The sequence below is a fragment of the Zootoca vivipara genome, chromosome 6 (assembly GCF_965207765.1).
Source record: "Zootoca vivipara chromosome 6, rZooViv2.hap1.1, whole genome shotgun sequence".
Lineage (NCBI taxonomy): Eukaryota > Metazoa > Chordata > Lepidosauria > Squamata > Lacertidae > Zootoca > Zootoca vivipara.
The window spans coordinates 62,206,974-62,222,341 of record NC_142589.1 but is presented as its reverse complement, the minus strand read 5'-3'; the positions used below and the strand labels follow the sequence as shown (position 1 = coordinate 62,222,341).

The 15,368-nt window shown below is 43.1% G+C and overlaps 1 protein-coding gene across 1 annotated transcript; it reads left to right on the top strand.

Annotated features, from left to right (window-relative positions):
- Positions 1-12,977: 12,977 nt before the first annotated feature.
- On the top strand, positions 12,978-13,631 carry LOC148685370 (general transcription factor II-I repeat domain-containing protein 2-like). Its single transcript, XM_088671319.1, has one exon. The coding sequence runs from the start codon at positions 12,978-12,980 to the stop codon at positions 13,629-13,631; it is 654 nt and encodes a 217-aa protein (XP_088527445.1).
- The last annotated feature ends 1,737 nt before the right edge of the window (positions 13,632-15,368 follow it).

Sequence of the window (15,368 nt, the reverse complement as noted above, 5' to 3'; positions counted from 1 at the left end):
CCCCGTGCCAGTGTTGATGGCAACACAAGTAGTCAGGGCTAGCTCCACTCTTGAGGGGACCCTCAGCATTGAGTATTCTAGTGCACTCTGTTCTATGTGGGTGGGGTACCCCATGAGCGGGTGATATTAAGGGGTGTAGTATGCAGCAGCACTCACTAAATGATGGTCAGCTACAGTGCCCTTGAGCACCCTGATGTAGCATTGCTCTGTGGCACTGTGGGAAATGTAAAAGGCAGCTTTAACGTATTTCTTTCCCACAAAGGCCCAGAGTGATGCTATGTCAGAGGTGTGCTGGGGTATTGCAGCAAGTTGTGTTAGGGATGTCTGAGAAGAGCAGTTTGCTGAATCTGGACCTGCTCATAGTGCAAAGGCAGGGCTCAGATGTTAGCCGGGAAGAACAGAGTAAACGCGCAAAGCTAGAGTTGTCAGGTTTCCAGCTTGAGGCAGAGTAGAATTCATACCCAGAGGGGAGGGCATATGGGCCACTTGGCCCGGGCCTCCGATTCCAAAGGGGGCCTTGGTCAGCATATTCACAATCAGTGAAATGAAAAAAGTAACACCCCTTCCTAGCCGGCTGATATGGTCTTGCCCACACTTGTCTTATCTCAACCTATTGGATGGCAGCTTCCTTTCTTGATTGGATCCTGAACCCTTTTCTGAAGGAGCTCCCACTGATGTACCAGAGCCCCAGCATCGCTCGGAGAGAGGGATAGGGGAGGAGGAGCACGGAGGGCTTTCGGACACAGGGCCGCCGGGAAGGCGGCCCTTCTCTCCGACGCCTGAATTGAGGCGTGTGCCCACCTGTAGGGCCAGGGGGCGGCGCTTTGTTGTGCCCAGGCTTTTATGCTAGGCAAAAACCCGCAGGAAGCCATTGCGGGGTTCTGACACGGACTGAGCAGTCATATTTGCTGATGTTCTTGCACTGTAAATATTATGCACAACAAAACTCTGAAAGACAAGACAGAGTGGAGTGTCCTTACTCAAGAGTAGCCGCAACCATCTCTGACAGCCAGCGATACTTTTTTTTTTTTTGACGTGCATGGGCAGCCTAGCAACGTTGCTTCTCCTGCCATGCTTTGTTGTGCTGGCGTCGCCATCGCTCCCCACTGTGCTCCAGGGTGTGTATGCTCAAGGCAGGGAGGGCAGCACAAGATGGCAGCGGCGCAAGGCAGGGGCCCAGGCTCCGAGGTGATCGGACCGGGCGGAGTGAATGTGTTCGCCAATGACAGCTCCTTCCTAGAGCTCTTCAAGTGGCGCATGGAAGAGGATTTTTACAGATCAGTTCCCTCCTGTGGTGGAAATCTGAAAGTGGTGCATCAAAGAGAAAACACACTAAACAACAACATTAAGCTGTAAAACAATCCAAATGTATTACTACGTTTGTAGTCAGAAGTCAACAAGTCAACCCTGTTAATCATCTTGCTGAATCAGGAATTTCCGTTATAGAAGTTAATACTATCGAAGAAATTGGCGATCAATCAGCAGAGCTTGCCGTGGAACTGCAAGCACCTTCTCAACAATACAGAATCTTTAGTTGAAATAATCCCTGCCCCACAGCCACAAATCGATATTGGATTAATTAATAAGAGGAATAGAAATGATACTGACTTTTAAAAGTTCAGGACTTTGAGGTACCAATGAATGTTCTGAGTGATAAGGACAATAATAATAATAACAATAATTTACTTTTTATACCCCGCCCATCTGGCTGGGGTTGCCCAGCCACTCTGGGCGGCTTCCAACAGAGGCCCTCGGTGCTGGACCTGACTGTCTGGGCAGAATGATGGAGGTGGAGATGCTTCTTCAGGTATACTGGACCGAGGCCATTTAGGGCTTTAAAGGTCAGCACCAACACTTTGAATTGTGCTCGGAAACGTACTGGGAGCCAATGTAGATCTTTCAAGACCGGTGTTATGTGGTTTTGGCGGCCACTCCCAGTCACCAGTCTAGCTGCCGCATTCTGGATTAGTTGTAGTTTCTTTCCGAGTCACCTTCAAAGGTAGCCCCACGTAGAGCGCATTGCAGTAGTCCAAGCGGGAGATAACTAGAGCATGCACCACTCTGGCTAAACAGCCTGCAGGCAGGTAGGGTCTCAGCCTGCGTACCAGATGGAGCTGATAGACAGCTGCCCTGGACACAGAATTGCCCCCCCAGAAGCAGAAATAAATAAAGTGAAGATGGCGCGGACCCTGCGAGTGGGGTCCCTTTCCCTCAGCCGCTAGCGTGTTTTATTCAGGGGCGGAGCAAGCATGGGGCGGCGGTAAGCCCTGGGCACCGCCCTGGAGAGGGTGTCAGTCGGGGCTGCAGCCCCGCCCCGCGCCTCTGCATCTCCAGCTACAAGCTCCAGGTAAGAAGCTTGCTCAGCGCGGCGGGTGTGCCGCGCTGAGCAGGCTTTATACCTGGAGTTTGTAACTGGAGCAGGGGGGGGGGCTCTGAGCGGGGGGGGCTCTGAGTGGCGCAGTCTCCTGAGCTAAAAATCACTCTCCCCTTTTAAACCATCCCTTTCCCCTTCCAGGACCCTTGTAGCAGCCTCAGCAGCGATCTCCTTGAGCTAAAATCACTCTCCCCCTTCCGGGACCCTTTAGCAGCGATCTCCTTGAGCTAAAATCACCACCCCTTTTTAACATCCTTTCCCCCTTCCGGGACCCTTTAGCAGCGATCTCCTTGAGCTAAAATCACCCCCCCTTTTTTAACATCCTTTCCCCCTTCCGGGACCCTTTAGCAGCGATCTCCTTGAGCTAAAATCACCCCCCCCTTTTTTAACATCCTTTCCCCCTTCCGGGACCCTTTAGCAGTGATCTCCTTGAGCTAAAATCACTCTCCCCCTGTTTAACATCCTTTCCCCCTTCCGGGACCCTTTAGCAGCCATCCCCTGATGAGAGCCGAGGTAAAGGCTTTAAAATATTCCTTTCTTCTGCAAGTCCTGTCCTGATAAGATCGCCCTGTCGGGATGGGCTGAAATTGCAATCTTATCTCCTGTTTGACTCACCCCCATCTCCTCTTGCATTAGGAAGCCTCATCTTGAGGGACTTTTGCAAATATTGGCAGTTCGTGTTTTTTTGTTTTTAAATGGGAAGGGGCTTGGGAGAGGGTCTTCCTTAGGAAATTTCTTGGAGGGGGGGAGTTGAGGGGCTCTGACCATGGTTAGGTTTTAACTATCTGTTCCTGGGACATTTGGTGCCTTAAAAATACCTGTCTCTGAGTGTCTGCAGAGTGGATTCTGGTACTCATCATTTATATCCTGATGAGCTGTTGTCCCCGGAGGAGGAATAACAGAAAAAGGAAGTGAGAAGATTATATATTTTGAACTAGGTGGGTGTAGACTTGTGAGTTTCACAGCACTCTTCCTCAAGGAAAATGCTTTCGCATGTGCATTGTTGAGGCATTGAGATTTGTATTTGTGGCCTTTGGAGGTGTGGACAGTTGAAGTGCATGCTGTGGATGTGATGCTCACAGAGAATTGTGTTGCTGGAAATCACTGGAAGTGAGGCCCCTGTGAAAATGTATCCACATGCAAGGTGCAGGAGTAAGCTCACTGCTGATAATGGGTTCCCAACCAGGTGAAGACTTATGTGAAAGTTGGAAGCTTGCATGGGCCATGCTTGGGCCAATCATGGACGTTTTCCCTATTTTACATCTCCTACTTGGTCATTTCTTAGTAACTATTCCTGCATCTGGAAAAAAGGATATAGTTTCTGTTTCGCTTGACTATTTTTTTAAAAATAAAGTTTTTTTTTAAGGTACATGTTACAAAATACCAACTCTCCCCCACTTTTTTCCCTCTTCTTGCAGTTGTTTAATAGAACTGTATTTTTAAAAAGGTGCATTTTAGTACTCTGCTGCTAGGTATTAATACTCTGCGTGGTCCATGGGGTCACGAAGAGTTGGACACGACTAAACTACTAAACAACAAAGGAACCATAGAGATATAGAGGGCTAGAAGGGACCCCTCAAAGCTCATCTGGTCCAACCAGTCTCAAGGTGCTTAACATTTAAATTAATTGCAATGTCATTAAAAAGGCATTTCTAAGGCAGGCACACACATAGTCCTAAATCGGAAACTAATACTGAAAGTTGGGGTCCTGACATTTAATCTTTGCTGGAGAAGAACACCCCCTTCACTTCTTAAGTTCCTCTGCTTTGGTTCCATTTGTTTGTTTGTTTTCTCCACCATACTGATAAATTTGCCCAAGTTCTGTATTTCCCCCAACATGCTAAGTTTCATCCTTTTCTTCTTGTATGACAAAAATGGTTCATTTAAAAACCTTTAAATAATATTATATTATTGTTGTTGTTGTAGTAACATTTTCTCTCTGGTCTTCCTTTCATTGTCTGAAATTATCGCTTCCTACCAGAGTTATTTTGCTTCCTTTATTTAAGAGGTCATTTCGTTTTATTGTTCTGTTGCATTTCATATCATAAGAACACAACAGAACCCTACTCAGAACAGAGCCCATTGGGTCTGAAAACCAAGCCTTACGTTGGGGGCATCATATGCCTGTTTAGCTGGGAGAAGAGTAGACTGTGCAGTGATATGATAGCCATCTTCAAATATCTGAAGGGCTGTCACATGGAGGATAGAGCAAGCTTGTTTTCTGCTGTTCCAGAACCAAAACCAATGGCTTCAAGTTAGAAGAAAGGCAGTGTATTCTCCTTCTTTAAGAGGTTTTTACACAGAGGTTGGGTGGCCATCTGTCTTTAGCTGTGATTCCAACATTGCAGGGGGTCAGACTAGATGACGCTTGGGTACCTTCCCAACTATTATTTTAGTCCAGCATCCTGTTACCCATAGTGGGTCATGGTAGATGCTTCTAGAAAGCCGACAACAGAGCATTAAGCCCCTCCCCTTCCATGGCTTGGCCCCGCCCCTGAACGACCATGGCTTGCCCCCCCCCCCCCTAGTTTTGATCCTGGCTACGCCCCTGCTTGGTGATAGTGTACAGGCTGTCCTAAATGGAAATAATGAGAACTATATTTTCTCTAGTTGTGCCAATCATACTCTGAATCTCGTTGGTACAGATTGCGCTGAAGCCTGTAAGGAAGCTATTACCTTCTTTGGAACCATTCAGAAAATGTTCAATGTCTTCAGTGCAAGCCCTTCACGTTGGGAGGTACTGAAGAAAAATGTTCCTGCTTCACTTCATTCAATCTCGAAAACAAGATGGTCAGCAAGAATTGATAGTGTAAAACCAATTGCAAACCATTTTGATGGTATTCGAACCACAGTATCAGAGATCAGTGAATTAAAAAATTTAACTGCAGAATGTAAAGCTGATGTTCGGGGAAAAAAAAATACTTGAACACTTTTGACTGTGTTGTAATGTCAAGTATTTGGATCAAACTTCTCACAATGATACGAGATAAACTTGGTATTAGAATCACGCAATGCCACATTGGATGTTGAAAGGGACAACATAGATCAACTGCGTACAGACATTTTGAATTTTAGAGAGAAATGGAATAACATACTTCAAGAATGTCAACATGTATCAGTCAAACTAGGTGTTTCAGATACCTTTATTACTCATAGGGGATGTCTAACTCAAGAGGATGCTGAAAAAGACTTCAGAGAGAATGTATTCTTCAAAATAATTGACTTTGGGATAGGAAAAGGCAAGTGTTTCGACAAACATATCGCAGATAATCAACTTCGTGAATTAGCATCGGCATTTTGTTTGAAAGATCAGTTACATATCAATATAGAAGATGCCGGTCAGAAGGGGATGGTTATCCTTTTTGGTGGAAGAGTTGATGATACCCTTGGAACATTACGACATCGCATACGAGTGGACAAAGTAACATGACATTGACATGAAATTTTGTGCCCAACTTTTATATGGCACCCCACTGTGGATTTCAGGTGACCTTAAGATGCTGGATAAATTTCAATGCATCCCTTCTGAGGCCATTACTAGGACTTGCAAACTCTGTAAAATATGAATCAATATGCTGCAAGCTGGAAATATTGCCTTTATCATTAAGAGCATGGCTGAGGACCTTGAAATATTGGATCTTCCTTCATTATAGAGCCCTACTCCCCAACTCTCTCCTCTATGATCTTTTAAGTGATAATATAATTTACAATCTATCATTGATTTGTAGGAGAAAATTGAATTGATAGGACCTCCCAGAATCATGCCAGAAGACAACTATTAGAGGCCTTGCAACTCAATAAGCTGATTTCCAAGCTACCAACTGTTCAGGTCCTACTATCGGACAGGGATGATCAAATTACTACAGCCGTAGCTGAATTTTTGAGTGCTGTCCATGCAGAAAGGCTGGGCCATTACAAAGAGAGTTAGTGCTCCTTAACTGGTAGGTGATGCCCGCCGCTCGCAGAAGTGGAGCACACTGGCAGTGGTGCAGGAGAGGAACAAGCAGCTCTTCCTCCTCAGAAGCCACTGCCAGCATGTTCCGCTTTTGCGAGCGGTGGCAGGCGGCTTTGGATGAGCTGCTCGTTCCTCTCCCGCCCCCCTGCCGTCGCCGCTCGCAAAAGCGAAGCGCGCTAGCGGCGGAGAGGAACGAGCAGCTCTTCCTCCTCGGAAGCCGCTGCCAGTGTGCTCCGCTTTTGCGAGCAGCGGCTTCCAAGGAGGAAGAGCTGCTCGTTCCTCCCCCTGCCGCCAGCGTGCTCCACTCACAAAAGCTCCTCCCCGCTGCCTTTGTCAAGGAGCAGGAAGTGTGAAAGCTGCTGCCTTCGATCCATAACATATGACTTTTTCCTTTCCGTTTTAGGAGGGGGGAAGTGCATGTTATGGTCCGAAAAATAAGTGATCAGGAAGGCATCTTTGTTAGTAAAACTCCAGACGAGTCAGCAACAAGCTGATCGCTGCATAAGCATATAAAGGGGATTGTTAAACTAAATCTTCCCACAGTCAGGAGGCTGCTGAAGTCTCATCCCGCTCCTGCCCATGAGCAAACTGTGGTCAGTTCTAGAGAATGGTGAGGGGGGGTCTGTGGTAAGAGCAAAACTTTGAGGTTTGAGATATCTGAAAAGACCATATCTTTTGTGTGGGACCCCTGCATTCTGCTGAGATCACTCAACTGCCCAGCGACCAATTTTTTTATTTTATTTAGAAATAACTGTTAGAGCCTAGACTCTCTTTAGAATTTGAAAAATGGAAGTTGGAACAGGATAAAGTAGCCATTTCTGAGGAAGTTCTAACAGGAGTACATGTCGGCTGGGATCTCCTAGAGCATGTCAAGAGTGCCTTTGTGGTTACCCGCTCAAAGCAGGGCCAACAATCACCTGAGACTGGGGAAAATGAAACAGTTGCCAGTGAGGGGCCATTCCATGAAAAATAAGAAAAAAAATATTTTTAAAATATACTTATTTTACTTATAGTTTCATTAACTAAACATAAGAAGAGGCGAGAAAAGATGAAGTTGGGAAAGAATTTGTCTGCAAAATCACTTATGGAATACAGACGGAAAGAAACTGAGCGCAAAAGAAAGTACAGACAAAAGATAAATGAAAAAGAATCTAGGCCAATTGGCGACACTACTATTCCAGAGACTGGGTCATTTAAATGCCCACAATCTCTTGGAAAGGCTGCTACCAAAGTTAAAAGAGTGTTGCCATTAAGTCCACGGAAAAGAATAGCCGTGTTACGAAAGCTTGTGTATGAGAGTTCACCTCAAGCACAAAAAACACTATTTGATAAAAGCCCTAAACAGAACACCAAAAGTTCTATTATTTCACAAGATAATATCTCAAAGGTCCATGAGTTTTATAATTCAGATATTAGCAGGCAGGCACCAGGAATTAAGGATGTCAAATCTATTAAAGATCCAACAAGTGGAAAAAGAATCAAAATCCAAAAGCGGCATATGAATATGCCAGTCCAAGAGGCATATGATATGGGAGTTAACATCGAAGAAACATTGCTGGCTAGACTTTGCATGAGTGACATGTACGCTCTACAATTGGATGAAAGCACAGACATATCAAACAAAGCTATAATGTTGGTTTTCGCACGATTCTTATGGGAGGGCCAAGTGTTCGAAGATTTTCTTTTTTCATGCGAACTACTGCATACAAAAGCAGACGATATTTTTACTGCATTAAATAATTATCTCAATGAACACGATGTCACCTGGAAAAAATGTGTAGGCTTGTCTACGGATGGAGCAAAGGCAATGGCTGGCAATAAAACAGGACTTCAAACTCGTGTCAAAGCAGTAGCTCCTGAGGTGAAATGGACTCACTGTTGTATCCATCGTGAAGCCTTAGTAGCCAAAAGATTGCCTGAACCTTTGCAAAGATACTTAAAGAAGTAGTTCAAATCATCAACTACATTAAAACTCGACCTCTGCAATCCAGATTATTTTCTTTGTTGTGTAAACAGATCGGCAGTGAGCATGAGCAACTTTTTATTCATACGGAAGTAAGATGGCTTTCTTGAGGTAGGATCTTGTCAAGATTTTTTGATCTTAGGAGACGAGGTTCGTCTCTTCCTTCTTGACACAAAGTACGCGGATTTTCTCACTAACTTCTCTTGGCTTTGCTCAGTTGCGTACTTAGCTGATGTGTTTGAACACTTGAATGTGTTAAACTTGAGTTTACAAGGAAAAAATGTAGACATGTTCAAAGTTGAGGATAAGATTAGTGCTATGGTCAAAAAGTGTCAGATCTGGGCGTCAAGGATAGAAAACAAGTCACTAACTAACTTTTCTACTTTAAAACAATTCTTGGAGTCATCAGAGGAGAGTTTGCCTGACCAGATCAAGATCAATGTAGCCAAGCATCTACGCAGCTTAGCCACCACTTTTAGAGAGTATTTCCCTGAACCTGACCCTGACGACAGATGGATTCGAAATCCCTTCAGCTGTGAAGAAATACACAAAATCCAAGGCCTCACTGAAGAAGAGCAAGATCAACTTGTGGATCTGTCCAGCTGTGGTACGATGAAAAACATTTTCATCAGTGATAAAATTACAGACTTCTGGGCATCAGCACGCAAGGACTACAAGAAACTTGGAGAGAAGGCAATGAAAAAGATCCTTCCATTTGCAACCACATATCGGTGTGAGCAAGCATTTTCTTCCATGTGTTTCATGAAAAACAAATATAGGAATCGGCTCGACATGCAGTCGGATTTCAGAGTGAAAGTTTCAGGTTTGGAACCTAATATTTCAGAAATAATGGACTCAAAGGACAGATTTAACTCATCTCATTAAGAACTGAAAATTAAAACTAACTGTATACTGATGGAGTACTCTGTTGTAACTGTAAAAAACGTATAAATATAAAATATAAAAAGACTCTTAATTTGGCTCTCACTTTTTAATTTTAGGATTAGGAATTAATGGGGGTCCTTGTCGCAATAGCGGCTCGATGAGGGGTCCTCGAGAAAATTTTGTTGGGAACCCCTGGGCTACGAGATTAACCCCACTCAATAGACCTGAATGTGGTCCAACCCCCCCCCTTTAAATCCATATCAACAAAAAGAAAAGAACTCACTCTGAAACTCACCTACAGGTAGTACCTAACACCAAGAAAACTAGCGCTAATACACCCAGGAACCTCACCAAAATGCTGGAGAGGGTGCACCTCAACAGGCACATATTTCCATATGTGGTAGGAGTGCCCCAAAATCCAATTACTCTGGACAACAACCATACAAGAATTATGTAAAATAATGGGGGTCCTTGTCACAATAGCGGCTCGATGAGGGGTCCTCGAGAAAATTTTGTTGGGAACCCCTGACTTAACCCACGACAAATACTCAGTATATGCATGCTTAAAAGCCATAATTGAAGAACTTAAGAAAGAATTTAACAGACTGACAAAGGTCAAAATCTTTTCTGACGGGTGTGCTGGTCAGTTCAAAAATAAGTACACACTGTCCAATCTGTGTTTTATGCCTGAAGACTTTGGTGTTGATGGTGAATGGGTTGGGTTTTTTTTGCTACATCCCATGGCAAGGATGCCGTGGATGGGATTGGTGGATTAACCAAGCAAGCAGTTTGGAATGGGTGAAACAAAGGAGAGTGGTAATCAATTCAGCCTCAGATTTTGTTAAACGTGCTGAAAAAGCAGTACCGAGAGTGAAGTTTGTCCTTTTAACACCTACTGATATCAGTGCAAATATGGCGATGCTAGATGAGCGCTGGACTTTGGTGAGGGAGATTCCAAACGTGCAGTCCAACCATTCTTTTAAAGCTAAAGACCAGGCATCCCCAAACTGCGGCCCTCCAGATGTTTTGGCCTACAACTCCCATGATCCCTAGCTAACAGGGCCAGTGGTCAGGAATGATGGGAATTGTAGTCCAAAACATCTGGAGGGCCGAAGTTTGGGGATGCCTGCTAAAGACAAAAGAAGTTTAGTTTATGGACCTTCTTTTCAAAAGTCCACCCACGTAGTCTTCACAAAACTGTTCAAGTTAAAAGTTTCTGATGTTTACAGAGATTCTGATGGTGACACAGAAAAACAAGATGGTGTAGCAAGTTGTACAAATGAAACAGATGTGCCGGTGGTTGGAGTGAAGCCGTTCGTTGATGGAGTGACTATTGGGACATATGTTTTAGTTGAATTTGAAACAACCACAAAAAGACAAAGAACCAGGCCTACTAAATATAGATATGCTGCAATATGCCAAAGTAATGTTGAAGATGATGGAGAAGTCAAGGTGATGTGTATGCGAGCAGTTAACAATTCTGGAAAGCTGTTTCAAGTTGATGAAAAAGACATATCATATGTGCAGTTCGAACATATTCTTAGTATCTTACCCCAACCTAATGTTAAACGAGTCAGAAGGAACATTTTTTAATGAATTTACTGAAAATGTAGATGCGTTTGGAAGTGGTTGATTGGCCCAGAGATGGACTAGAAGAAAATATTTTTAAATAGATTTTTAGTAAATACAACATTATACTTTGTAGGCTATGGTAGATAGTAAGTATAGTAATAGCAAAAGGTTTTTTGTAATTATTCCATTTTTAACAACCTTAATTGTATTTTAAATCGAGTGGATGCCAGACGCATCCACCCATGACATTTCATTGTCCCACCCATGACAGCATTTTTTCCTTAATTTTGTATCATTAAATTTCTTAACCTAAATTTCTGATTGCATAGTTGTAACCAATAAACATTGATTTAAACAGATATGCTGAGTTTATAATTGATTCACCTCCCAACTCACAGTTTTTCCATAAATCAAACTTATCTCAAGCTCCATGTCCTTTTTTTGTCCCACCCGTGACAATATTTTAACATTTAATAAAATTGTCAAAAATATCCATAAAAATAATAAAAAAATTGTAAAATGTTCAGTATCTTATTAAGAACATAGTTCAAATTTTGGTTGTTAATTTTTATGTATATTTACATTCTTACACATGTGTGAATACCAAAAAACATGGTCCAAGTGTCCCACCCGTGACAATGGAATGGCCCAAGGGCAGAGTATGCCACAGCATACGTTAACAGAAGGGCAGAGTGGGACACAGGATAACTTACCAGTATCAAGAATTGTCAGGTGTTATTTAATTCAACAGAATGATATATTATTGACTAAAACCGGAGAGGGAATCTGGGTAAATGAGAAATTTTATATCGCTTTGAAGGACACCGGGTCTCAAATTAGTATCATGCATTCTGATCTTCTACCCCAGACCAATATTCTTAAAGGAAAAACTGTCACCCTAAAGGGAATTTCAAAAGAACCAGTAGTTTTGCCTTTAGCGACAGTTCATAGTAAATAGTTTGTCTGTTATGTAACCTAAGTCTGGCTTCAGGAACAACTGTGTAAACCTGAATGAATCTGAAAGTAAAGTAGTTTATGTTAATATGATTCAGATTCATGTGTGTTTTCTTTAAGAGGGCAGAAAGGGATTATCAACCGGGAAGGTATAATTATTGATAGGACTCAAATGAGTTAGCAACCCGCTTGTCACTGCATATACGCAAACAGGGAATCGTTTAAATTCTGCTAAATTATATAAACGTTCCCACATTAACCACTAGTTTCTATTTGACATGTTTCTGTGGTCTTGAAGCAAAGTGTCTCCATAGCAACAAATGATGCACTCAGCAGCTGGAAACCCACAGCGATATACCCATATAATAGGTCCAATATGCTGCTCGCTGGGAATTTTAGGCAATTCCAAAGTTACTAGAAAGTGGATTTCCCCATTTTTCAAGACAGCACGCATGTTGCATAACAGAAAATGGGACAAGTATCCCTGCAGGTAAGTTCAGGGAAGCTCCAAGATGAAAAAAGATTAAGACAAAATCCTTGTTTTACAGGCTTGACGACATTGAAGACAGGCTTGAAGACCAGGCAAATGACATTAATGCTCCAACCACTGAACTCATAATGGAAGCTAATGCCGTTAAGTCCTGAGCAATAAAAATTTCCCTTGGGAGGGTTGGATATTGCTCATGGAGCTCTTCACAATGCCAAAGAGTCGCCGTCATTAGGGTCTCTCCAAAAATAGAGAGTCCAGATTCTAATCCAGACGTTTCCAGAGCCGATTCCCTTGACGTTTTCTACACGCCACTCTCCAGTTCACACTGGCTGTTGATACAATGCACCTAATCCAGACGAAAATACCAGTCAAAAATGCACATAACTGGAGGCAAGAAACTAAGGACAGCCTCCTCACCACCAGACGTTGGTGGGCTGAGTGAGCTTGGAGCTGCCTTTGCCCACTGGCTGGGAGGAAGCGAGGAACTATGACAGGCGCGTCTTCTACATTGACCACAACACCCGGCAGATGTCGTGGATCGACCCCCGGGACAGGATAACAAAGCCACTGACATTTCCTGACTGGTGTCTATTACATGGACCATATCAATCTGAACCAGACTGGGAGGAGGAATGAACGAAAACAGAAATCAGGCATGATAACCAGGGGTGTAGCAACGGGGAGGGGGGGAGTGGTGCGCTCCCAGTGACAGGGTGATGGGGGGTACCATTTGGCACACCCCACAACTTCAGAAGACAAACTTCCACAGCAACTGGATAACATAATGTCCACAGTCACAAAAACAGTGAATTTTCTGCTTGCACGGGGTCTGAATCATCGTCAGTTCCAACAATTTTTGAAGGAGGTGGGCATGGAACATACAGATGTGCCATACCATACAGAAGTAAGGTGGTTGAGTAGAAGCACCGTTCTCAAGAGATTTTTTGAGCTTTTGGAAGAAATTACTCTTTTTATGCAAAGTAAAGGGAAGCCCTTGTCAGAACTGTCAGATCCAAACTGGCTGTGCTATTTTGCCATATTGTGTGACATAACAGAGCATTTCGCCCAACTGAATCTGAGGCTGCAGGGCAGCAAACAAGTCATAACCTCAATGTATGAGGCAATAACAGCTTTCCAGGAGAAACTGCGCCTATGGAAGTCACAGCTTGAAAAAGACAGTCTTGACCACTTTCCTATCTGCCAGAGCATCTCAACCTCATTCCCAGGTACTTTTTCATGTGCTCGATTGGGTACCAAAGTGAATCGGCTGATTGATGAATTCAATCAACGCTTTTCTGACTTTAAAGAACAAAACTTAAGCTTTACCAGCTTTGCCAATCCCTTCAACATCAATGTTGACAGTGCACCACATCACCTTCAAATGGAATTAATAGAACTTCAGTGCAACAGCAAAGTTCCAGGATGCGACAGTCGATGACTTTTACCGTCTCCTCCCCCCTGCTTTGATGCCACAGCTCCGACTTCAAGCTACACGTGTTCTGTCCATGTTTGGGAGCACCTATCTATGTGAACAGATGTTTTCAGTCATGAATCTGAACAAGACCAAGCTCAGATCACGCATCACTGATGATAACCTCCATGCTGTTTTGCGGATTTGCTACAGCACAAGACCTAATGCCAGACATCGATGGACTGACCTCAGGAAAACGATGTCAGCCATCTAGTCAGAAAAGTTTTTAAAAAGTTAATGCCTTGTGTTTGCCATATGTGTAATAAACAGTGTTTGGCAATATTTGTATGTTTAAAAAAAATTACTGTCTGTTACCAAAAATCATTTTTCAATAAATTGTATAATAATTGTACATTTGAATATCTACTTGGCATTATTCTGACTATGTTTCTGCTTTCAGAGCTAGTTATTACTTACATTATTACAAAAAACAGTAATAATTGAATGCAGTGACAATAATTTATGATAATAAAGAGTGGACACATAGTCCTACAGATACAACCGGCCCTTTGAGGGTGACCAAACTGCTGATGCGGCCCCCGATGAATTTGAGTTTGGCACCCGTTATACAGGGAAGTGTTTCTAAAACCAGAGAGGAGGGGAAGAACTACACCAACAGCTAGTGGTACCCCAAGACTATAGGGGGGAAATAATGCAGCATGCTCATGGAAGTGTGTTTGGGGGACATATGGGCATAACCCGCACAAAACAGAGGGTAGCCCAAATATTTTATTGGCCCAGAATGGGGAGTCAAATCAAACAATTTTGTAAGGCCTGCCACACTTGTCAACTGCAAGGAAGTGGGCAAGATAAAACAAGAGCTAAACTTTGTCCCTTGCCGATAATATCGAACCCATTTCAGCGGTTAGGGATCGATTTGGTAGGACCCCTTCCAAAAGCCACACGCAAAGGAAATCGATTTATTTTGACTATTGTGGATTACGCGACAAAATACCCTGAAGCTATACTTTTAAGAAATATAGACACAGAGACAGTAGCCTCTGCCTTAATAAACTATATGTGCCGATTGGGTTTTGCCTCAGAAATTGTTACAGATCTGGGAACCCCATTCACATCCAGACTGATGCAGCGTCTGTGGGAGAAATGTGGAATAAAACATTTAACTTCCTCCGCTTACCATCCACAATGTAACGGTTTGACGAAAAAAATTAATGGAGTTGTGATGAAGATAATAAGAGCATATGTAGCAGAGCATCCTTACGATTGGGACGATAACATTCAAGCACTATTATATGCATACAGAGCTGTTCCACAAGAAAGCACAGGCTTTAGCCCCTTTGAGTTCCCTTGGATTTATTGTGATTTAGTTGGGAAGAAAAACAGGAGGATGACCCTGAGACTGTAGTAAATTATTTATTTAAGTTACAGAACACCCTCCAACGATCAATGCAATTAGCTGGGGAAAATTCCAAACTAGCCCAGACTAAACAAAAGGTGTGGTACGATAAAAAGGCACACGTGAGGACGTTTGAACCAGGAAATGATGTGCTTTTACTTCGGCCCATATAAGGCAACAAGTTACAATTAACTTGGGAAGGTCCCTATAAAATTATCGCCAAAATGAATGACATCAATTATATCATACAATATGGTGATGGAAGGAGAGTAGTTCATGTGACTATGATAAAACCTTATTTTAAGGCTGAGGGATGGACACTATATGCCATAAAGGAAGATCCCCAA

Bases quoted from the DNA above. Each gene is read 5' to 3' on its own strand.
- LOC148685370 (XM_088671319.1), top strand. From the start codon at position 12,978: ATGTCCACAGTCACAAAAACAGTGAATTTTCTGCTTGCACGGGGTCTG.